The 25013-nt window shown below is 39.9% G+C and overlaps 1 protein-coding gene across 7 annotated transcripts in view; it reads left to right on the top strand.

The window, feature by feature from the left end:
• The window catches only part of eef2k (eukaryotic elongation factor 2 kinase), a 63531-nt gene that overhangs the window by 25173 nt on the left and 13345 nt on the right, over window positions 1-25013 (top strand). For 6 of the 7 annotated variants that reach the window (XM_048552217.2, XM_048552222.2, XM_048552219.2 and 3 more), the window contains 13 exons: window positions 2985-3085; window positions 8937-8997; window positions 10792-10829; window positions 13767-13938; window positions 15969-16118; window positions 16606-16738; window positions 17461-17588; window positions 21406-21616; window positions 21790-21857; window positions 22608-22682; window positions 23879-23932; window positions 24100-24165; window positions 24860-25000. In XM_048552217.2, the coding sequence (XP_048408174.2) occupies window positions 2985-3085; window positions 8937-8997; window positions 10792-10829; window positions 13767-13938; window positions 15969-16118; window positions 16606-16738; window positions 17461-17588; window positions 21406-21616; window positions 21790-21857; window positions 22608-22682; window positions 23879-23932; window positions 24100-24165; window positions 24860-25000 (1398 nt within the window). The remainder of the gene's footprint in view (window positions 1-2984; window positions 3086-8936; window positions 8998-10791; window positions 10830-13766; window positions 13939-15968; window positions 16119-16605; window positions 16739-17460; window positions 17589-21405; window positions 21617-21789; window positions 21858-22607; window positions 22683-23878; window positions 23933-24099; window positions 24166-24859; window positions 25001-25013) is intronic. The other variant, XM_048552223.2, reaches the window with a different exon arrangement.

Consider the following 25013-nt stretch of genomic DNA (forward strand, 5'->3'; position numbering starts at 1 on the left):
GCTTCTAAGATGCTGCGTGGCCTGCTGTGTTCATCCAGCTCCACACTTCACTATCTTGTAAGGGAAAGTGTGCTGGTTCTGATGACACTATAAAAACTTTACCAAATGCAGAATTGTAAAGTGCAAATGGGTTCTATTGGATTATTCACTTGCCAGTTGTACTTATTTTTGTGACTGGGTGAATGTTCTTTCAGCCCTGTCCATAAAAATATGAGAAGTGAATCTAGAACTGTTATACTATTCCTTTAAATGGCAATGTTATCTAGATTCTGTTGACAAACATTTAGAGTTTCTACCTTGCTCATGAAGCACAGCTGTGGGAAGTGAAATAGATGTCCAGATACTGAGCTTTACTATTTTAACTGGTATTGTGCTTTATAACATAAATTCTGAATTTCAGTTTGGAGGAAGCTGAAACAAAATGTTGCTTTGTAACGCTTAAAATAGGAATTGAGAAATTGTTAAATTTCATATTTCACTTCAATTTTAGAATGAATTATATGTGAGTATGCTAGAACATAAAAAGGAATAAGGTTGGACCATTGTAAATATGTGGGTATGAGTGTTCATGAAAATCCATGTCGTCTTTTCTAAAGTTGTTCTTATATCTTGTATCAAGTAATTATATATCTTTTGAAGCAGGAGGCTGCATTGCCTTCACCCACTTAGAAAAACGTAGCATGATTAGAACATATCAGGATGCTTTTACTAAAGACAAATCTTATTATGTCCATTTATTAGAGTTCATAGAGTTATACAGTGCAGGAACAGACCCTTCAGTCCAACTCATCCATGCCGGCCAAATATCCTGAATTAATCTAGTCCCATTTGCCAGCGTTTGGCCGATTATCCCTGGAAACCCTTCCTGTTCATATGCTCATCCAGATGTCTTTAAATGTTGTACTTTATACTATCCTCCACAACTTCCTCTGGCAGCTCTTCCCATGTATGCACCACCCTCTGCATGAAAAATTTGTCCCTTAGGCCCATTTTAAATCTTTCCTGTCTCACCTTAAACGCTCCAGTTTTGGACACCCCACCCCAGGGAAAAGACCTTGCCTATTTACCCTCTCCATGCCCCTCATGATTTTATAAACCTTTTATAAGGTCACCCCTCAGCCTCTAACACTCTCTAGGGAAAATAGCCCCAGCCTGTTCAGCCTCTCCCTATAGCTCAAACCCTTAAACCCTGGCAACATCTCGTAAGCCTTTTCTGAACCCTCTCTAGATTTTCAACATCCTCCCTATAGGAGGGAGACCAGAATTGCATGCAGTGTTCCAAAAGTGGCCTAACCAATGTCCTGTACAGTTGCAACGTGACATCCCAACTCCTAATCTCAATCTACTGACCAACAAAGGCAATGATACCAAACGCCACCTTCACTATCCTATCTACCTGCAACTCCACTTTGAAGGAAGTTTGAACCTGCACTCCACGGTCTCTTTATTCAGCAGCACTCCCCAGGACCTTACGATTAAGTATATAAGTCCTAGCCTGATTGGCCTTTTCAAAAACCAGCGCCTCTCATTTATCTAAATTAAACTCCATCTGCCGCTCCTCGTTCCATTGGCTCATCTGATCAAGAACCCATAGTACTCTGAAGAAACCTTCTTAGCTGTTCACTGAGTTTTTGAGGATGTAACTAGTCAGGTAGGAAATGGAGATCTGGTAGATATACTATGCATGCCTATCCAAAAGGCATTCAGTAACGTACCATACAAAAGATTAGGAGACAAATAAGTACACATGCAGTCAAGGGTAATATGTAAAAAGGATGAAAGATTGGTCAGTAGTGGACAGGAGGCAAACAGTGGCATAAATGGAGCATTTTCAAGTTGGCAGAAGTGAATAGTGGAGTGCCACAAGGACCAGAACTGATAACCTCAGTTATTTACAATATGCATTAATTATTTGGATGAAGAGACTGAGAGTCATGTATCTAAGTTGGCAGATACGTAGTTTGCTGGAAAAGAAGACACAAAGAGGCTTCAAAAAGATATAAACAAGTTTAGTGAGTGGACAACGCAGCAACAAATTGATTATAATGTAGGAAAGCGTGAAGTTATTCATTTTGGTCAAAAAATGGAAAAGCAGAATCCTTTTGTAAAAAGCGAGGAAAATTATAAGTGATGGTTCAAAACGATTCTGGATGAGTTTGTACTAGGAATTGAAAGTTAGCATGCGGGTACAGCAAGCAATTAAGGAGGCAAATTGCATGTTGATCTTATTGCAAGGGGTTGGAGTATAGGAATAAAGAAATCCTGATGCAGTTGTACAGGTTTTTAGTAACGTCCCATTTGAAGTATCTTGTGCAGTTTTGGATTCCACGTCTAAGAAAGGGTTCTGAGGAATGGTCACCAGACCCAAAACATTAACTCTGATTTTTCTTCACAGATGCTGCCAGACCTGCTGAGCTTTTCCAGCAACTTCTGTTTTTGATCAAGAAAGGGTGTGTTCACGGAGGAGGCAGTACGGTAGACGTTCATTAAATACGTCCTTGTGATGAACGATTGCTCTGTGATAAGAGGCTGGACCTATATTCTCTAGAGTTTAGAAGGATGAGAGGCAATCTTGCTAGGACATACGAGAATCTGAAGAGACTTGATAGAAGCATATCATTTAAGACTGAGATAAGAAGAACGTGCTTCACTCAAAGAGTTGCGAATCTTTGGAATTCTCTACCCTACACTATTGTAGATATTCAACAATTGAGTACATTTAAGGCTGGAGTGGACTGATTTTTGGTCGTTCAAAATTCAGCAATATGGGGATTTGAAATCTTAAATCAATTACAATCGCATTGAATGTCAGAGAAGGCTAAATGGTCTACTCCTCCTCTTTCTTGTATTCATATCTTTGGCTGTGGCATACCGGTAAATCACTTTTTACAAATACAGAGATGGTCTAATCAGAATTGCCTATGTAAAATGTTATATAAATTTAGTTCTTAATTGGCACTAAACCGGTTTCATCTGTTTTGCAGGCTGCCTGGAAACATGCATTTGAAAAAGCCAAACACATACCTGATCCTTGGGCAGAATTCCATCTGGAAGAAATTGAGACTGAATCAGCAACTCGTTACAGGTCAATGTTTCTTCATGCTTTAGTTCTACCTTTTTTATTCTTGTGCGTCTGAAATACATGCCTAAATATAAAGAAAATTTGCTTTAAGAGTCTATTGAACAGAATTTAATGCAAAGCAAATACAATTGAGAAATGAAAGATAATAAAATGTGAGGCTGGATGAACACAGCAGGCCAAGCAGCATCTCCGAAGCTGACGTTTCGGGCCTAGACCCTTCATCAGAGAAGGGGATGGGGAGAGGGAGCTGGAATAAATAGGGAGAGAGGGGGAGGCGGACTGAAGATGGAGAGTAAAGAAGATAGGTGGAGAGAGTATAGGTGGGGAGGTAGGGAGGGGATAGGTCAGTCCAGGGAAGACGGACAGGTCAAGGAGGTGGGATGAGGTTAGTAGGTAGCTGGGGGTGCGGCTTGGTGTGGGAGGAAGGGATGGGTGAGAGGAAGAACCGGTTAGGGAGGCAGAGACAGTTTGGACTGGTTTTGGGATGCAGTGGGTGGGGGGGAAGAGCTGGGCTGGTTGTGTGGTGCAGTGGGGGGAGGGGACGAACTAGGCTGGTTTAGGGATGCAGTAGGGGAAGGGGAGATTTTGAAACTGGTGAAGTCCACATTGATACCATATGGCTGCAGGGTTCCCAGGCGGAATATGAGTTGCTGTTCCTGCAACCTTCGGGTGGCATCATTGTGGCAGTGCAGGAGGCCCATGATGGACATGTCATCTAGAGAATGGGAGGGGGAGTGGAAATGGTTTGCGACTGGGAGGTGCAGTTGTTTGTTGCGAACTGAGCGGAGGTGTTCTGCAAAGCGGTCCCCAAGCCTCCGCTTGGGAGGCTTGGGGACCGCTTTGCAGAACACCTCCGCTCAGTTCGCAACAAACAACTGCACCTCCCAGTCGCAAACCATTTCCACTCCCCCTCCCATTCTCTAGATGACATGTCCATCATGGGCCTCCTGCACTGCCACAATGATGCCACCCGAAGGTTGCAGGAACAGCAACTCATATTCCGCCTGGGAACCCTGCAGCCATATGGTATCAATGTGGACTTCACCAGTTTCAAAATCTCCCCTTCCCCTACTGCATCCCTAAACCAGCCTAGTTCGTCCCCTCCCCCCACTGCACCACACAACCAGCCCAGCTCTTCCCCTCCACCCACTGCATCCCAAAACCAGTCCAACCTGTCTCTGCCTCCCTAACCTGTTCTTCCTCTCACCCATCCCTTCCTCCCACCCCAAGCCGCACCTCCATCTCCTACCTACTAACCTCATCCCACCGCCTTGACCTGTCCGTCTTCCCTGGACTGACCTATCCCCTCCCTACCTCCCCACCTGTACTCTCCTCTCCACCTATCTTCTTTTCTCTCCATCTTGGGTCCGCCTCCCCCTCTCTCCCTATTTATTCCAGAACCCTCACCCCATCCCCCTCTCTGATGAAGGGTCTAGGCCCGAAATGTCAGCTTTTGTGCTCCTGAGATGCAGCTTGGCCTGCTGTGTTCATCCAGCCTCACATTTTATTATCTTGGATTCTCCAGCATCTGCAGTTCTCATTATCACTGAGGCATTTTTACTGTACTTCCTTGAACCTGTTACTGTTTTACATAGAGGAGGATTAACAATATGTGCTGTTTGAGATCATTAGCTTTCCTCTTGATGTTATTTGATGTCAACCAAACTTAGGAAGTATTTTCCTTCATGTAGCTTTCTTTTAAAAGCAAATTTGCATTGACCTAGCGCCCTACTTGTTTGAGGGCTGGAAAGAATATCAGCTCGTTAATGTACAGATAGTTTGCAACTTACTCGTGACTAGATAAGGAAGTTCACTTTATGTAGTGCAGATTCATAGAGTTTACAAGGGTGTGTTTGTGTGCTGTGGTAGTAATAACCCCTACTGGGCCAGTATTTGGGATGCTACAGTTGTCCTTAGTGTCATAACTCAGGAGAGAAAACATTAGGCAGGATTTTCTGTTCATTATTGAAATGCTGACATCATATTTAATCTTTTTGTAGAATTAAGTTTGAAGAATTTTCGAGATTTATAGATTTGTTTTTGAAGTGGCCAGTGAAAAGACAGTGATTTTTTTTGAACAAGGCTTTTGTTTTGGAAATTACAGGATTCCAGATAATTGCTGACCTTGGTTGCTTAATCTCACTTCAGGGCAAACATGACTGTTCTGGCATACATTTTTATGGCTGTTCTGTTTGTATAATGCTTTGAAAGCTTGAAGATTGTCCTGAATTTTGAGTTGTGAGACGAGGAACTTCCTAAACAGCAAGCTGCTCAGCTCATGTCTCCTGTTGTAGAAATGTCTTCTGTGGTGAATTCATTGTGAGACTTAGATGTCCTCTTGAAGAGTGACCGGAAAACATTGTGATACTGTACTTACTGTGCAGGTTGCATTTGCCAACATCCCACAGATAATTGCCAGTATTTGGTGACACATGTCTATACATGTCAGAACGCCCAACCGATAGGTGTCTGAACATCTCCAACCTTGTCCTTTTTGATTTCAAGGACTAAGACTTGTTAGTCAAAAGTGTATTTTTTCTTAGAAGAGTTAATCACTGGATACAGTAATTTTTTTTCAAGAACACATATGTGCATACGTTTTCAGTTATGTATCTATATGCCTATAAAAACATTTTTATTTTCATATTTCATGTTAACCAGTTTTGCATCTTTATTGAATAAGTTTTGTTTTATAATAAATCAAAAGTTTTGTGTTCATTAAAGAAACCTGGTTGGATCTATTTACTTGAATCTAATTTAGAGAAAGCGTACAATTGGCCATGTCGGGGAAGAAAGGGAAAACAAATCATTTTATGCTGAGACCTGTTTAAAGTGTGTTGGAAGAAAGTAAGTGCACTCCTTCCATTTTGATCATAACACTATCTAGTGACCTCTGCTGAAAAGTGAGATGGATGAAGCCAATGTTCAACTAAAATGTGATGCCCACCTTACGTCAGTAGGCCAGCAGCTCACTGTAGGATATTGCATGAAAAGTGCACATTTGGGTCAGTTAAGAATAACAACCAATTCCCAAGGAAATCGTACACCAAAATGGATCATACAGTGCACAAGGTATATATTTAGCCCATGCTGCCAATATCAACTGTGCAATTGTACCCACTTTTCCTGTTATTTCCCTTTAAATGTGCAGTTTAATTTTTCCTTTTCAAGAAATAATCCAATTCTCTTTTAACTATTAGCACTGGTTACAATCTCCTTTTCAACGTTGTATTCCAAATCAACACAATTCAGTACTTCTAGTTCAATCCTCTGTTTCTCTCTCTCTCTCTCTCTCTCTCTCTCTCTCTCTCTCTCTCTCTCTCTCTCTCTCTCTCTCTCTCTCTCTCTCTCTCACTCACCCCCCCCCCCTTCACTCCGTCCAAAGAAGTTAATTTTTAATCCGTACCCTCCGGCTACTGACTTGATATCTACTCTATCAAAATCTTTCATCATTTAGAACAACTCTATTACCTCTCTCCTTGCACTTCTCTGATCTAGTAAATCTGTTCTGTCTCCTATCTGAAGTCTAGATATTTTAAGGAGACATCAAAGCTTCCACTAGAAATTAACTAATTTTTATAAATATTATATACACGAAACAATAAAACAACTTCAGGCATAAGATTTCTTTCATTTTTAGTAATTTAATTTAAATGATGTTCTTCTGTTTTAAACCTTACTTGGATCTCTTTTAAGATTTGAAACAGTGCCGAAAGGTCCTGCATATGAGAGGACAGCCTTTAAATAGCAACATTGTGGGCAGGGACAGTAACACTAGCTGACTACAGCAAAGCTACAGCAATGCAGTATAATCTAAATTTATTATTAGACTTGGCTTTCAACCATTCAGTCAAACTTGCAGTTCTGCAGTTCATGGGAGACCCACTGGGAATGAACAATTTTATATATGAATGTCAGGATATAATCCCCACCACCACTTTTAATTAAAGCACTTAGTAATGGCTTTATGTTCTTGCTGACATGTTGTTGCAGAGCATCACAGGCGAGGTAATAATATCTGTTGCAGACTAAAGTATGTAGCTGCCATTCAGACTCATAAATTTTTGCTAACCATAAGCCAAAAATAGACCCGTAAGTTTATATTGGAAGTGCAAGTTCCAGCATGCATGATTGTTCTATACTAAAACTTTGTATGGGAAAATAATAACTGGGAGATCCGATTATCAAAGAGGCAACTTCACTATTTCCACTTTGTTCGTAGGATGTGTTACATCGCTGTGGCGTAGTGGGTACAATTCTACACTTTAACAACAAGCTGTTTTAGTAGAATATTGTACCATAGAGCATTGATTTGAGTAGGGCATCAAATCAACTTTTGGTAATAGCTTCTTCATGTGGCAGTTGTTACTTTCCAAGGCTACAAGTACAGTCTGTGTATATGGTGTGGGGGTTATTCCAGTGAAAGTGGGGAGTACACCTTTATTGGAAATTACAAACTCCCTTTGATCCTTCCTCCTTTGAAATCTATTACTTCGTTTTCTCCAGTATTATACCCAAGTGACCATATGTCTGCACTTGGAGAATAAATGTATAGTAATTTATTAATGTCATCACAACTAAGCCTTATCATCCTTGCCAGACAGCTGATAAACATGCCGTTTCCACTAGGGAGTCACTGAGTTTCAATCAGTATGAGGAGCCCTAGCTGCTTTTTCTTTCCAGCTCACAAATGCTCAGGTCAATTGTAGAATTCTGAATCTGGCTAAACTGAGATCAGTTAACTTAACACTGATAGTTACTGTTCATTACAGGGAACCTCTGATCCGGAAGGTGTTTCGTCACACCATTTTGAGCCAATACTCTTTCAGCTTTTGAGACCACTGCAGAATTAAAAACATTCTCAATTTGAGGCACCCCCTTGTAATTTCTAGAGCCTGTTCATGCATTTTTGCTGGGTCGGTGCTGGCATACAACTTGACCGCAGATATTTGGTTAGCCCTAATCTGCCGATTACCTACATCTAGCAGTACCTCCAAGAAGTGTTCGTTACCTTGTTTCATACCATTCCTGTGGGTATCCATTGCCATTATGGTGTGCAAAAGCATGTTCCACTTGTATAGCATGGGTTGGCTGGTGGGAATCTAGTTTTCAGTAGTTGTTAATTGGTTTGATTGGAATTTCACTAACTGGATAGGCAACTCAAGGGTCAGTTTACTGGGTTTCCTGTTCAGAGAAACCATAAAAGAGTAACATTCCATAAGTTGATGTCATTTGCAAGGTTCTTCTGAGGAAGTTAGTTTGGATATGAAGCAGCAAGCTGATCATTCACAGAGCATTTCTTAGACTTTGCAACTGACTAAAATTTGTTAGACTGTCATATTAGGTGATGCTAGATTGTGTGAGCAAATCTTTAATATAGGAAACATGGGATCCACTTATGGTAATGTCAGAAACCTGAGTGCCAAAGAAAAGTTCTTTGGAAAAGCTGTAATGATTAGATTATTTGTTAGCGTTACTTTAGGTAATCTAGAAGTTCCAGTTTTTGATTATACAGCTAACCAGATGGCCCAAATGTTTGACCTGGCTTTCCTACATTACAGAGAGAGTAAACTTCAAGAAATCTTAAAAGATGCAACATAAATTTAAAATTTATTTTTCATATTTGCTGATCCCGGTTGGATGAGTTAAATGCACTTGACTCGAAAAGGAAATAACTTTCAAGAAAGGAGTTTTCAAACTCACTGTTGCCCTTTCCTAGCCATTAATGGACTGGCAATATCCATCCCAGTGTGGTGGAAAATGTAGGTGTATAGAAAATGAGAACAAATGTGTGTGAAGAAATTATTCAGAATTCAAATAATTTCTCTTTTTTTCGGATTGTCTGTGTTAATAGGTACAATGCTATTTCAGGAAAATGGGTTGAAGATAAAGTATTCATGAAAATGGCAAAACAGGTAATACTGCCTTTATTGTAAAATATTAACATTTTTATATTATTTCATACAGCAGCTGTTTTAGATGTTGCTGTTAAGTATTTGCCTGTTTATCTACATACAATTCTGTTAATCCAAACAGAATGAAGCCAAGAAGCATGGTTTCAAGTCATTGCCAGCTCTCAGCTGTTTGGAGAAGGTTTACTCTGGGGGAGCTCTTTACCTATTCTTGAATCAGGTTAGCAGTGAAGAAGAAAGAGTATGCACCTCAGTGCCCTGCCCAGTTGATGTCATGGGCGGCACACTGGCTCAGTGGTTAGCACTGCAGCCTCACAGCACCAGGGACCTGGGTTCAATTCCAGCCTTCGGCGACTGTCTGTGTGTGGAGTTTGCGCATTCTCCCCGTGTCTGCGTGGGTTTCCTCTCACAGTCTAAAGATGTGCAGATTAGGTGGATCGGCCATGCTAAATTGCCCGTAGTGTTCAGGGGTGTGTGCGTTATAGGGGGACAGGTCTGGGTGGGATTCTTCAAGGGGCGGTGTGGACTTGTTGGGCCGAAGGGCCTGTTTCCACACTGTAGGGAATCTAATCTAATCTAACCTGTCTAAATGGGACATGTGGACATGTGTTTCCTTGATCAATCTGTGTCAGAATGTTGTATATTTGAGGTCCAGTCTTCAAAAAAATCACACACAAAGGGAGAAACCTGTGTAGCACTGAAGGGCTGCTATATTGTTGGAATGTCAGTACAGAGGAAATACTGTAGTTTTGGTCTTGCCTTTTCGATAAGACTTTAAACAATATCTCATCTGTAGCCTCATGTACAAGATCGTAGTGTATGATATAAAGAAGAACAAGGGACTTTTCCCTAGTGCCCGGGCTGATGTTTATCTCCCACCGTCATTGTGGGGCCTATCTGTTCACTGTCATATTTATCTAAATGATGATGGTGACTCCATTTTAAATCTACTCATTACGTCATAAAACACTTTTGAAAAACCCTGACGTCATAGTCAGCATTGTTTAAAAACAAAATTTTTAAAAATTCATTGTAAGACAAACAACAACTTTGTTCCATGTGTTAATGAAAAGCATGGTTTGTTCTTGAAGCTCAGTATGCACATTAATGAGGTCTAGCACATACATACTGTCATCAGATAGATTCCCCATTAATTTTAATTAGGTCACACATTGACCTAATCTTTAGTTCTCCTGATGTTCTATATGAAAACAGCTTTCCATCTAGTTCTAGGTAAGTCAAAACAGGTGGCCTATGTCTTCTGCAAGCTGTTTGTTCTTTTGATTAGACTGCCACGGTGGTGTTTCCTCAACGTTGGAATATACCTTGAAACAGTTGTAATGGGTGCACTGTTGGTCAGCAGGTTCCTTACTGCATTCCTTCCCTCAATGCCATGGACCATACTGACAAAAACCTGCTTCCGACCCTGTTACATGACTACCAGATCCGTTGAGCAACCATTATGTGGGATTGACGTAAAGTGTTTTCGGATCTTGCCATACTGCACTTCGCCTTCTACTATCTCAGCTGAAATTTGAATGTAAACATAGTTTAGTTTAGTTTATCCTCTATATGGATCAGTATTATACTTGACTTGCATCACTGCAGCATGCGTGCTTTTACTGAACTGTGTGCAGGATACAGTGAAGCAGCCCAAATATATAATTTGAAACCTTATTTCATGGTTTCAATAGCAAAAGAAAAGCTTATGAGGACTTCTGTAGGAATAAGTACTTGACCTTTATAATGTTTTTAAAAATTTTCCAGTAATTTAAGACATATGTGTTTCCCTTTCAGCCCTTTGGCCGTGGCGCAATGCGGGAATGTTACAGAACGTAAGTTTTATAGCTGTTTCGATGCCTTTGAATATTTGGTGCAGATCAATGCGGATATTGAAGGCAGGGATATTGAGTTGTGGAGTTATGCTGTACATTCTCTAACCTAGTTCATTTATGTTTGCTCTGGTTGTGCATTTAACTTAACATGTTACGTGAAATAGTTTCTGTTTCATAATGTAGATAACAGAAAACTCAAAATGTCTTTCTCTCAGTAGAATGTAAACAATAGTGGTAGAAGTGAAGATGAACTGGGCTCAATCACTTCACTTTTCCCCGAGTGACAGGATTTAATACAGGTTTTTATGTATGACACCACTTGACTTTGTTTCTCCTGTGGCTTTTAAAAAGACAATTCAGTGGTTCCTGTGTCTCAGTGCAACAACTGGTCTGATACCGAGTTAGGCAGGCCGAGGAATCTCCAGTTTGAGCAGATCAAAGATAGGATAATGACATGGCTATTACAATCAAATTGATTGCTCTGGCTTGTGGGGGCAGGAGGTTTGCGGTTACTATTTACTGACTTCAGTCTCCTCTTGCAAGGAGGCTTTCCACCACCCAGTAGAACTGTGGAAATTGGGGATGCAGTTTTTTTTAGGGGTGGCTTGTAAAGTGCAATCTGTGGTTTGCATGCTACCTGCCAGCTCACCTCCCATTTTTTTTGTAGAAGTGCCATAAGGAGTCTGGCAGTATAACCAGCCTTGATTCTATTAAGGCCGTATGAATTAATGGCCATATAAATGCCTTCCTTGTTGCTGTTTTGCCTGACAAATGGAGACTCATACCAGATGGGTACCCCAGTTGTTTTGTTCCTAAAAGTATTTATAAACTTTATAATTGAAGTATATGAGTACATTGAAAAACATCTTGACTTGGAAATTAAAGAGGGTGCAACTTGTCTTGGAACTTGTCTCCATACAACATGTTTCACTCTTCAGTGCCTGAATACAACTGTAATACATTGACATTTCAATACACATTCCATGTTAGGCAGACAACCTGGGCAAAGCATTTCCAATGACGTATACATGTGTAGTAGAATTGAACTTTTCTCCATATGACATGTTTCACTCGAAGGTACCACAGTACACTTTCAACATTCTTGATATTTGCAATGTACTTTGTCTGTTAGGCAAACAATCCAAAGGGTTTTACAATTTCCAGCCCCTTGGTATGTGCTATTGCTGAAACTTGCATTGCACCAGTCAGCATCTCTTTGCACTGGAAAACCAACAGGTTTTAGCAGACCAAAGAGCTCCTTTCAGTGAGTTGATGGTCCTTCAGTTGCAGTTCATGTTTATCTTGGTATGCATTCCTGTTAACAGCCCACAGAGCACGGAGTGCTTTGTCACAGAATTGCAAGGAATGACCCTCCAGAAAACCAGCACTCCATCAAAAACCACTACATCTCTCTCAAGATCTTCTTTTCAAAGGCAAATTCTAGAGGGAGATTGACAGCAAGCACTTCCCTAACGTAGCAACTGTGAAGGCAGTGTGTGGCAAGGTCAGACAATGGGCATGCAGGAAAGATGTGACAGGGAGACCTTTATCAGTCAAACTGCATTTTGCTGCCCGTTTAAAAGTTCTTTCTGATGAGGCATTCTGCCAGTTTTTTTTGGCATTCTACTCTGGGAACCATGACAGAATATGTCCCCCTTTTTTATTTACAAGGCCTTTAGGACATTTGTGCAGACCATTGCATGACCAACTTGTTGTGAAGGATGTCCCTCTGCAACTTTTACTGAGTGGGCTGGGGTTGAGCAAAATGGTGGTTGAACTCTTTTCGCACTCTACTATATCTTTTTGGAGGCAGTTTCCCATGAGGTCATCATACTTGCCATTAGCCCTTAGCCCATAGCCCATTGCTGCCATTGATACTTTAGATTTTAACTTCTCTTCATTGAGGACTGCTTGAAGTTTCAACCAGGTGGAGGCTTCACGGAGTGATTCCAGGCTGCAGGACAGCTGGAATGCATGAACCCCTGTCATGCAAAAGTAAACTTATCCCCAGAATTCTACAGTCGAGAAGAAGGGATTTTGCCTATTGCTCCGGGGAAAGCTGTTTGCCAGAAAAGGTTTTCAGTCTCCTTCCTCTTCCATTTTCCCAGATATTATTATGTTTCTCTTATAAATTTGTTTATTTTTAAATCACAGTGAATGAAGATCTATTTTAGATTATTATAGCTTTGTGAGGCCTGGGATTTCTCCCTTGTAAGTAGGTTAGCTGATCTGCTGACACTTTGAAATTCTGCAGACACAGAGCAGAGCATATCTCTAAATTAGTGTCTTCATTAATGTATGATATGAATTAAAACCCTTGAGATAGTGCTGTTATGCTGCATGCCTCTGAACCAACAGTCAAAACCCATATGTGCACTGTAGGCTTGTCAGGCAGGGCTTTCTGGATGTTACAAGCTGTTTTGGCATCATTTTTGCACATTTCCAACATGAACTAAAATGCCAATCTTTATTTAACCCTGTCTGGATTGAATTACGTTTAACTGACTTGTATAATAGTTTGCTTTACTGTGTCTTAATTTTACTTATCACTGGGTGTAGATGATCCTGAAGGGAAAGGAAAAGCCACCCTAGTTGTCTTTATTTATGTGTGAAATTTGTCAGTGTGTCGTGTGGCTGGGAATACTAATGTGTTTAATGGGAAAGCACAGAGTTTAGTTTCTGCTGTAATGCTCCCAATAGCCCTAATTGAACCTTGTTGAGACTTACCCTTGATTAATGACCAATTGAACTAGATACTGGAGCACGATCTTCATTTGTGGAATCACGTGTCAGTGAAGTTCAAAGATTTTAGAACCATTGAAGTTTTGGGGCAATGAATGTGAAAAGACTACAGGGAGGCAGAGAACTTAACTCGGAAAGAATTGTCTGTTTGCCAATTAGTTGAATCAAATGCTGCACTTTGTTACTTTTTATCAGGAAGAAGCTCTCAAATTTCACACGTCATCAGCAATGGAAATCTGCCTCTAATTATGTAGCAAAACGCTACTTAGATTCTGTGGACCGGGAAGTGTATTTCGAGGATGTCCGACTTCAAATGGAGGCAAAACTCTGGGGAGAAGAGTACAACAGGCACAGACCTCCAAAACAGGTGAAGAAATAGATATTGGGCTCATGGATGAGAGGGTGCAGAGTTCCTAACATTGTGAATTCTGAACACAGCAACAAGAGGAAGCCAGTTAGCTCCTGCAGCCTGTTCCACCGTTCAGTTTGATCATGCTTAGCTGTATTTTAGCTGTATCAGCTTTGGGTCTTTAACCCTTGACAGTTTTACCTAACAAAAAACCTATTGTCTTGATCATGTTATACATCATCTTAATAATCATGTTGTCGATCCTTTTGAGACTCCAATGATTTAGGGTATGTGCACAATTTAGGGAATTGTGAACTATAGTGAAACTATAATAAAGAATTACAGAACAAGAATCTAAAGGAAGTGAAAGTTCAAATAAAATTATGAATCATAAATACCATTATCAGAATGATAATCACATGACCCAAATATATACTTTTTAAAAATTTTGCATATTTTTTGCACTGACAGTGGTTACTATTTGACTGTGTGATAATTATCGCACTGCAAGATTATCACCTAGTATGTCATTAACATTGCCTGAAAATGATCTGTAGATAAATCAGTTGAATTTACTCTGCATCTAAAAAGAACAATCTGTTGGTAGAAATGATTACAAGAGAACTCTTGTTGAATGACTTAAATTGTAGTGAACTGATGTTTTAGTAATGTAAGTATGGTATATCTGACTGCCTGAAAACAGAAAACAGTAGAAATAATGAATACAACTGGAGCATCTGCTGAAAGGGAAAAAATCCCAGCAAATTTTTGCCTGCCTTCAGCCCTGAAAAAGAATTATGTTCAACTTGAAGCGTTAACTGTGTTTCTTTCTGTCCAGATGCTGTCCAATCTACTGAGTATTTCCAGCACGTTCCATTTCCATTTCCGGTTTCCAGCATCTACAGTATTTCATTTTTAGTTATGTCTCTCTCGCTTTGTGTGCTGTTAATGAAGCCATACTGATATAAAATTGCTCTTGTTCAGTCCGTTGGAGGGATCATAGGGGTGTTGGAGCTGTTGGAAAAAAGACAGCCAAGATGGGAGAGTGCTCAAGGAACTGCCTCAGAAGAGGTAGACAAAATAAATTGGACACAGTCCAGTCAATGAGATACTACAAAACATAGTTCCTGGTGTATGGATTCTCTGGGCACTAACTGCATTCTGGTATGCTTTCCAACTGACATCTGCTCATTGTTATCCTGGTTGAACACCAATGGACTCATTACAGGCAAGGGATCAAACCTAGACTTAATTACAGTATGTTCACTTACTATGTTAATTTTTTCACTCCCATCAGAAGAACAATAGAAATCAGTGTTTGGCAAAGTCTGTGAATTGGTGTTAAATCTGGTATCCAAAAACAAGTCTGCAGGAAATGAAATTTACATTGCCTCCAATATGTTGGAGCACATACGTTTGATAGTCTTATATTTTATCTTCCCTCATCCCTAATTTTTGTTGGGAAAGCAGGATTGTGTTTCATTCACAGTTCAAGTGACCTGTCAATACTCACTATCTAGACTTGCACCATGCCTCAATGAGTAGTATACTCGCCACTGAAGGTGAAGGTTGTGGGTTCAAGTCATGCTGTCTAAACACAGATTTATACCCACTCTCCTGGTACAGAACTGAGGGAGTGGATCATTTCTGAAAACTGAGGCACCACAGGTAGGCATGAAAGATCTGTGACATTATTTTGAAAAATAATAAGGTGTTTGCCCAGGTGCCGAGGCCTTTATTTATCCTTCAGCAAACTTTGCTGAAAAAGATTAACTGGTTACTTATTGCATTCCTAATTGTAGGACCTTGCTATTCACAAATTTGCTGCCACATTTTGTACAGATATCTCAAAAACGTAATTGTTAGTAAAACATATTGGAAAACCATGAAAAAGCATGAAAGGCACTTCAACGACCAAATACATACCCGAGAGTGAGCTATTGCCAGCAGGAGAAATGGGAGTGGATGTTAGGGGGATATAGCGAAAGGCAGCATAATTTGTTTAGCAAGTGTGTTCTGCCTTTTAATTATTTTGCTGTTAATAATAGGTTGACATTATGCAGATGTGTATTTTGGAGATGAAGGACAGGCCTGGAAAGCCTCTGTACCACTTGGAGCACTATATAGAGGGTAAATACATCAAATACAACTCCAATTCTGGCTTTGTAAGGGATGAAAATTTTCGCCTTACTCCACAGGTAAGCACTAAATTGGGATTAATGCAAAATGAATTAGTGCTCTAATTCAATGCCTGCCAGCTAAAACTTCACTTGTACTACCTGATTGTACTCTGCACTCTGAAATTTTCCAACTATAAAAGAATTCTAAGTACATGTGTGCATGGAGAATTGTATTATTTACAGAGGATGATTTGATGACCCTTGGAATTGATTGAAAGAGAATTGTTTCCACAAATATAAGCTAATTCCCCCTCTTTCAAAAGGGAGAGGTCTATCTTGCAATTTCTAAATGGAGTAAGACTCCTGTTAAATATATTTTCCAGGATTTAGTCTGTGTTTTTAAAAAGAAGAGTCATGTTATACGATGTGGTGTATTTAATATGTGAAATTTATGGTCAAATATTGTGTTCATGATAATCGTGTATATTCTGAATTGTGAAATACCGCTGTAGTGGAACATAATTCATTCATTAATCCTTCCTCTGACCTTGTCATATAATTGCAGGCATTTAGCCATTTCACCTTTGAACGCTCTGCACACCAGCTGATTGTTGTTGACATCCAGGGAGTGGGTGACTTGTACACAGATCCTCAGATTCATACATTTGGTGGTACAGACTTTGGAGATGGCAATTTGGGTAATATTTCTTTATGAACTAGTGACAGAGTCATCTGTGATTAAACTGTTCCTTTATTGATCTTAGTTATTTAAACTATTTGTAGATTTCAGTATGTCTTGGTGTAAGAATTTATGATAAAACGGAAATTGAGCTGAATACTACTTACAAATCGCTGGTTGGATCAAATCTGTAGTAATTTATTATTCTGAACAGCACACTTAAAGAATGATGTCATTTATTTTCAGAGGGCGCTGGGGAGATACACCAGATTAAGAATATAATACATAGGAACAGGAATAGACCTTTTCAGGCTTTTGAATCTAATTTGTCATTCAGCAAAATAATGGTAGGATGAAGGACTAGTGTCGCATAGAGGGAGTAGAGAATCTGACCTATGTTCTAGAGGTAAAAAAGCCAGCGGGAGATTTGATAGAGGTGTTCAAAATTGTGGACAGTGGCAGCCCTCTGATAGCTCATCCATATGAGATTTCTGGACAGTGAATATTTATATGCAATTTGACTGTGACGGTTTCTTTGTCTCCCGTCTCATGGACAGTATGACTGATTGCATCACTTGCTCTTTGAGCAGAGTAATTTAATTCAGACAAATTGGGGATCAATCCTGGCTCTTTCCTGGTTTGTTTAGCTTAGCTCTACATTGACCCAGAATAATATGTGTTTTCAAGAAAAAGTGTTCATTCTTGGAGAAAATTATACTGATCCTGCACTTTTTACCACAGGTGTGCGAGGGATGGCCTTGTTTTTTCACTCTCATGCATGCAATAGTATTTGTAAGAAAATGGGTCTCACGCCATTTGATCTATCCCTTAAAGAAAAGGAAGCATTGGAACATGCACAGAATCTACTGGTCAGTGCTTTATATCATTTGTGTGCTTTGTTTTTCTCTGTTTCTTTCTCAAATCGAATGACTCTTGATAGATTACACTTGTGGTTTCTGACCAAGTTACTCTGTTCTTCATGGGGGTGCCCAAATTGGGAGTATCTACGAGGAGAGCATTTCAACCCAGACATTAAGCATTGTCCAACAGGATTAGCAATTGCGACAGCAAAGCAGATCTTTTTTTTCTTCAGTTTGGGCAATGAGAACAATTGTTCTCATTCTTGTAATGCCACTGCTAAATAGGCTAATCAGTTATCTTGCAGCTAGGTCTCAATCTACATTATTCGGTACCATAATTTTATCATGAAAGAAGAGAAAAAGGACTTGCAGTTAAGTGCCTTTCCTGAACTCTCATTTTATTATATTGTGTCTGAAGTGTTAAAGGCACTGTCAGACACAAATGGCAAGGCAGAAGATGGATTTTCGGGAGCTTAGTTAAAGTACTGGGATTTGAGGAGAATCTCAGGAAGATAGGAGGTGCAGATGGGGAGAATCATGAGAAGAAATTGTGTTGGGGTAGTCATTAGAGTCATTCAGCACAGAAACAGATGCTTTGGTATAAACCAGTCCATGCCGAACATAATCCCAAACTAAACTAGTCCTAACTGCCTTCTCCTGGCCCATATCCCTTCAAACCTTTCCTTTTCATGTACTTACCCAAATGTCTTTTAAACGTCATAATTGTAACCACATCCGCCACTTACCCAGGAAGTTCATTCCCCACATGAACTACTCTCTGTGTAAAAGATTTTCCTCACATCTTCTTTAAATCTCCCTCCTCTCTCCTTAAAAATGTGCACCCAGTCTTGAAATCCTCCATCCTAGGAAAAAGATAACTACCATTAACTCTCTCTATACTCCTTTATTATTTTATAAACTGACCATAATTTCTGCATTTGCATCAGATTTTATAAATTCTTCCGAAGATGGCACTTCATTTTCTTCTGCATATTCAATTTCTCAAAATCTTCTTACTCTGATTGCTTTCCCTTTAAATTTCTGTGCTGGGATCATTCTGCTGTAGCATCCAGTTTTAACATGCCCACTTCCCTTTCAAGAGTGGCACTGCTGCACAATTATGGAAGGATAGTTTTGACATCCAAGTAGGTTTTTTTGGCTCCACAGTGGGGACACTGGGGTAATGGTGGTAACACTCCTCTTCATTCTGGTTTTCTTTTAATCTAGAGAAATTTGCCCTATAATGGTATTTCTTTCAAGGCTTAAATGTGAATCAAAAATCTTATTAATATAGTCATATGACAGAACATTTTCATTAATGCCCTGTCTAACCATATGTCTTCTGCACAACCACATTAGCACACAAAAATATTTAGACCTATTCTTATTGAGCTTCTGTGCTAACCTCAAAGTGATAAAGTAACTGATAAACCCGCGACACCTACCTGCCGTCGCTTGACTTAGTTAGGGCCTTCCACACGGTCAAAGCATTTGGGTACTGGTAAGATTTTCTTTCTGACTTTTTGTTGCTGCAGCCTACCTTTGAACTCCTATGTGTAATTCTAGTCTGTTTACTGGCTACTTTTTAGTACATGGTTTTTCTGCTTATAGTTGATTTGGTTTTCTCATTCTGTCTTCAGTATCATTGGGAATTTACTGAATATGTTTTAGCCACTGCCACCATATGTTATCATCATTGTGGAGCCTAGGATGTGTTTAGCAGAGGCTGCTGGCAGCAACACTGTTAGTAACTGTTGAACATTTAATTGTGTATGATAAGTATTGGATCTATCTGTCTCTAGGCTTTGATAACATATGCTAAGAATATTTCAGTATGATTGTACAGAATATTTGGCCTTAATTGCCTTTGGTACAAAAGTTCTTAATGTATAAAATTTGACCAGTGTTGGTGGACAACTAAATTTTTGGCTCTTCTTGCACAGTCTGTTAGGTGCGAAATTCTTCAGAGTCTTAAGTGACCACAAATATTCCAGTTATCATCAAGTTGCACCAGATAGCAATCTTTGTTTCTGGTTTATGTGTACCCAAAACCTGGTGCTGATGCTCCAAAGTTAAGTAGCAACCACATGTTAAGTGAGTATAGGAGTTGGGAGGTCATGTTGTGGCTGTACAGGATACTGGTTAGGCCACGTTTGGAATACTGGATGCAATACTGGTCTCCCCGCTGTAGTAGCGATGTTGTGAAACTTGAAAGGTTCAAAAAAGATTTACAAGATTGTGCCAGGGCTGGAGGGTTTGAGCTGTAGGGAGAGGCTGAATAAGCTAGGGCTGTTTGATTTGATGATTTGATTTGATTTGTTTTCACATGTACCTGAAAAGCTTTGTTTGCAAGCAGTACCATTGTAAGGAAGGACATACAGATTATAGGGTGAAAAAAAACCCTTGGACAAAGTAAGACATACAGGTTACACCGCACAGGACATGCTCTTGACAAGATCAACATTACAAGATTAGCATTATTTGAAGTTAGAGAGTCCATTCACCAGTCTAATAACAGCAGGGAAGAAGCTGTTCCTGAACCTTCCCAAGTGTGTTCAAGCCCCTGCATCCCCTTCCCAATGGAAGAGGCTGCAAGCCAGCACTACTGGGTGGGATAGTTCTTTGATGTTGGCAGCCCCACTGTGACAACAAGATGTGCAAACAGAATCCACAGATGGGAGGCTGGCTTCCGTGACAGTCTGGGCTTTGCACGCAATCCCCTGCAGCCTCCTACATTCCCAGGCTGTTTCTGCACCAGGTGTGGAATATGGTAGCAGAATTTAGTTGAGCTGAATTTTGTTAAAGGGTTTGCCAGCAGGATGGTGGAATAATTGAGTCTACAGTTAATTTCATGGTTCACTCATGGGCTGTGTGGAATGCTGGCTGGGCCAGTATTTACTACCTATCTGTAGTTGCCCTAGACCAGGTGATTTCGAGCTGCATTCTTGACCATTGTAGTCCATTTGGTATAAGTGGACCCACAAAGCTTTTAGGGAGGGAGTTTCAGGATTTTGACCCAGCCATACTGAAGGTGACGTTTTTCCAAGTCAGATGATGGAGGGGAAGATGCAAGTAGTGATGCTCACATGCATTTGCTGCCCTCATCCTCTAGGTTTAGAAGGTGCAGTCTAAGAGACCTTAGTGAATTTCTGCATATCTTGCAGGTAGCACATACTGTAGTTACTGAATGTCAGTAGTGGAGGGCTTGGATGCTTGTGGATGTCATGCCACTCAAATGAGCTACTTTGTCCTGGATGGTGTGGAGCTGCACTCATCTAGGCAAGTGGGGAGTACTCCATCATGCTCCTGACTTCTACCTAGTAGATGTTGAATAGGCTTTTGGGAGTCAGGAGGTGAGTTGCTCACTGAAAAATTCCTTACCTCTGGCCTGTTCTTATAGCCACAGTAATACGTGCCTGTTCCAATTCAGTTTCTGGTAAACAGTAAGCCCCAGGATGTATGCCGAGGGGCGATGATTAGATCCTCTTCAGTTGGATCTGGTCATTGCCCAGCATTCGTGCGGCATGACAGTTACTTGTCAAGTCAGCCCAAACCTGAATATTGCATTAGGCTTTCAGCAGCAAATGTGATACACTGGAAATAGATGATTTTATGGAGGCAAAAGTAATCTGCGTGGTTGAAAAAAAAATTAATGTGTAACTGATTAGCAGTGATTGAAATTTTCCTAAACCACAAAATATACATTAGTGTGATTGATGTCTGTGAAATATTCCTCACTGGGTTGACTTAGATTTGTCATTTTCTCGCCTAAGTGTGAATGGGTGCTTCTCTTTGAATAAATAAGTTTCTCTCTTCCTTGAATCAGAAAACAGCCAAAACTGTCCTTCGAGGCACAGAGGAAGTCTGTGGAAGCACTCGAGTGAGAACCATCTCTGGCTCCAGGCCTCCAATTCTAACACGCCTCTCTGAGAACTCTGCAGATGATAATATGAGTGACAGCACATTTGACTCTCTTCCCTCCTCCCCATCATCTTGGTGGAGTCCTAAGGAAGATTTGCTGGGGAAATCTCCAATGGGTAAATTCTGTTTCTCCAATTACATTGTTAAAGTGTTGCACAGGTCATGAGGACTACATTTAGTGTTGTGGAACAGGGTAATTTGCAGCACCTTTTTTTTCATATTCCATAGCCAATTTCCATGGCTCTTAAGATACTTCTGTTAATCTGTTGTACTTCTTTGTTTCACTTAGGTTGGACAATTTTGAATCATGGTGATAATCTGGGTGATGACCACAGTGATTCATTGCCTGAGAGAAGGGTAAAATCATGTATATATTGTGATTGTTCTAATATGTAGTTTTTCACCTAATGTTCAGTTTTTGTAGCACTGTCTTCAAGTAACTCTGCAACATATGATGTTAACATACATACTACCATACAGACACAATCTCTTTACTTTTGCTTTTCTATTTCTCTTCGAATTAATTAAGATTGTAGACATGTAAAGGTACATCCACTTAGGTATCAAACATTTTATCCTTTTGATGTAGTGTCAAATCCACATTAAATTGGTGCTGTGGAATGTTAAAATCAAGCTTTACCTCTCATCCTGAGATGGTAAGGACTGTCGATGCCGGAGATAACAGTGTGGAGCTGGATGAACACAGCAGGCCAGGCAGCATCAGAGGAGCAGGAAAGCTGACATTTCAAGTTGGGACCCTTCTTCAGAAAATTTTTGAAGAAGGATCCTGACCCAAAACATCAGCTTTCCTGCTCCTCTGATGCTGCCTGGCCTGCTGTGTTCCTCCAGTTCTACATCTCATTTTATTTTTAGTATTAGGTTTATACATTTTGAATGTTTCTGTATAGCACTTGCACTGTAATTGGATCAGAAAGTACTTTTCAAGGAGATTATTTTTGTACATCCAGTTTTTGTGGTTACCCAATAAACCTGTTTTTAACTTCTGTTTGACCACCTGCAGTTGCTTAGTCAAATATCCATTTCAGCATGGAGTTTTGAAGATTTATCAGAGCCTGCTTTGTTACAAGTCTTCTGTTCTGCTCTTAGATGTCTGAAAATGGTGGCGACAGTGGCTGTCCCAGTGAGCGACGAAGTGAATTGGAAGGGGAATTTGCAGATCGGGTAATATGCAGCTTTCCATCATGTGAAAAAATAATGAAAGAGCTTAATGTAATAATTATGAGGAGATATTTTCAGTAGTGGAAACATCCAAAATTAGACACCGAAGTTTGTCACTCATAAATTGAATATCGAATTCAGGTGAAACTCCTTTACCCAGAGCATGGTGAGAATTTGGAATTCACCATCATAGAGCAGTTGAGGCAAGTAGCATAGATGCATTTTAAGGGAAGGTTGGATGAACATGTGAGGGAGAAAGGAATACAAGGATATGCTAATATTATGAAGTGATGAAAGGCAAGAAGAGCATTTTGTCATTTGTGAAACACTGGTACAGACTGCAAAATGTGAGGCTGGATGAACACAGCAGGCCAAGCAGCATCTCAGGAGCACAGATACACTATGAATACGACTGTAGTAAGTACTTAATTTGAAGCAATTATATAATTCTGCATAACTGATCAAACTGATGAATAAGCCCCACCAACATTTTCACCGTTCAAGTTGATATGGATCTTAACTTCATCTACCCACCATTATAGCTATGCATCACCAGATGCTGCTGGGCCTGCTGTGTTCATCCAGCCTCACATTTTATTGTCTTGGATTCTCCAGCGTCTGCAGTTCCCATTATCACTGGTACAGACTGGCTTGTTTCTGTGCAGTAGACTTTGTAACAATTGTGTAATCCTATTTATGTACACACTGTCTGCTGTTTCTGCAGTAGATGTTTAATTAGGTCTCCCTCGTTCCGTTTTTCGTGATTCTCATGCAGAATTTCAAATCTCAATCACAAAAAAACTGCAGTACTTCTGCACATAGTGGAAATATCTAGCTCTGTCCCAGAAAAGCTGTTGAGTTGGGGATTCAGTTGAAAATTTTCAAAGCTGGCGCTCTGGTGATGCATAGCTATAATGGTGGGTAGATGAAGTTAAGATACATATCAACTTGAACAGTGAAAATGTTGCTGGGGCTTATTCATCAGTTTGATCAGTTATGCAGAATTATATAATTGCTTCAAATTAAGTACTTACTACAGTCGTATTCATAGTGTATTTTGCAGCAAGCGTTTCTTGCCTAGACAGAGTTAGAGTGCCAAGCTGCCTGTTTTACTTTAGTGAGAATATTTACTGTTCATTTAGTTTGTTGCTACAATAAAATGTACTTAGCCAAATTTTTTTTAATGTAATTCTGCTCAGGTGAATGCAAATATGCGAAGATATTGTGAATCAGATGAAGACAGCATTCGAAGGGTATGTACTGCAGTGTGTAACCAGGATCGTTTGTCTACAACGACTTTTGTACCAAAAGTTCTCTTCCAGAGTACGATGTTTCTTCTTTTATGCATTAGATGCATATTTTTGTTATATGTTCTTTTTATTTCTTAAACCTGTTTCTTTGCCTATTGTTCTTCAATCAGGGAAATGCAAACCCCAATGTGTGCCAACCCTTACTCATCCTCAGACGCAGTCAAAAGTCTCAGCCGGTGATCATGCATGGTTGCTTGGTCCTTGCATTTTATTATGTTGTGTGCATTTAACTGATAATGCATGATGTATACAGATACTTTGCAGAAGATTTCCCTCATTTGCCCAGAGGGTATAACAAACACCAAATGTATTCATAAACCATTGTAGCTTGGAAACTGCCAGATTTGGACCCTGTTTTGTGCTGAGTTAGCGATTCTCAGCTGGAATAGGAGGTGGTATAACTGTTTTCACTCTTGGGTCAGAGGAGGGGCAAATTAGCTATGATTAGTAAAGAGTGCTTGCAAGTAGCTTGCTTATGCTCAAGTGTGAAATCATCAGATGCCAGAAGGAATTGAAGGGAGAAAATTGGTGGGAACATTATGATCCAAATAAGTTCCTGATATAAGACTTGTATGTGCCAGCCTGGCTATTGTGCTTACAATAGAAGAGTTTGTGGTGACTTGCCTCAAACATTTGAAAGCAAAAGTTTCATTTAATGTCATGGATATGGCTGAGATAATTCAAAACAGTATTATTTTATGCTGTGGTGTTTGCAAATGTAATTCAACAAATTTCTGTAGTAACGCAGTTCTGTTTGTAAAACAAGCAATTTATTTCTTAATCTGATAAATAAATGCTTCACTACTTGTAGATCATTACTTTGTTGACAAAAAGCCAAAGCATTTATTTGGTGTGATTTTTATCATTCAGGATCACCACAGTGAAGATAAGTGGAACCTTTACCATATGTCCAGGGCTCACACGCATCGGCCTTCATGTGTGGCAGTAGAGGTGGAGCGATTAAATGCTATCAAGCAGGAAAAGAAAATTGGGAAATCTATTTTGGGCAAGGTAATACTAACTG

Source organism: Stegostoma tigrinum, chromosome 23 (genome assembly GCF_030684315.1).
Source record: "Stegostoma tigrinum isolate sSteTig4 chromosome 23, sSteTig4.hap1, whole genome shotgun sequence".
NCBI classification, from domain to species: domain Eukaryota; kingdom Metazoa; phylum Chordata; class Chondrichthyes; order Orectolobiformes; family Stegostomatidae; genus Stegostoma; species Stegostoma tigrinum.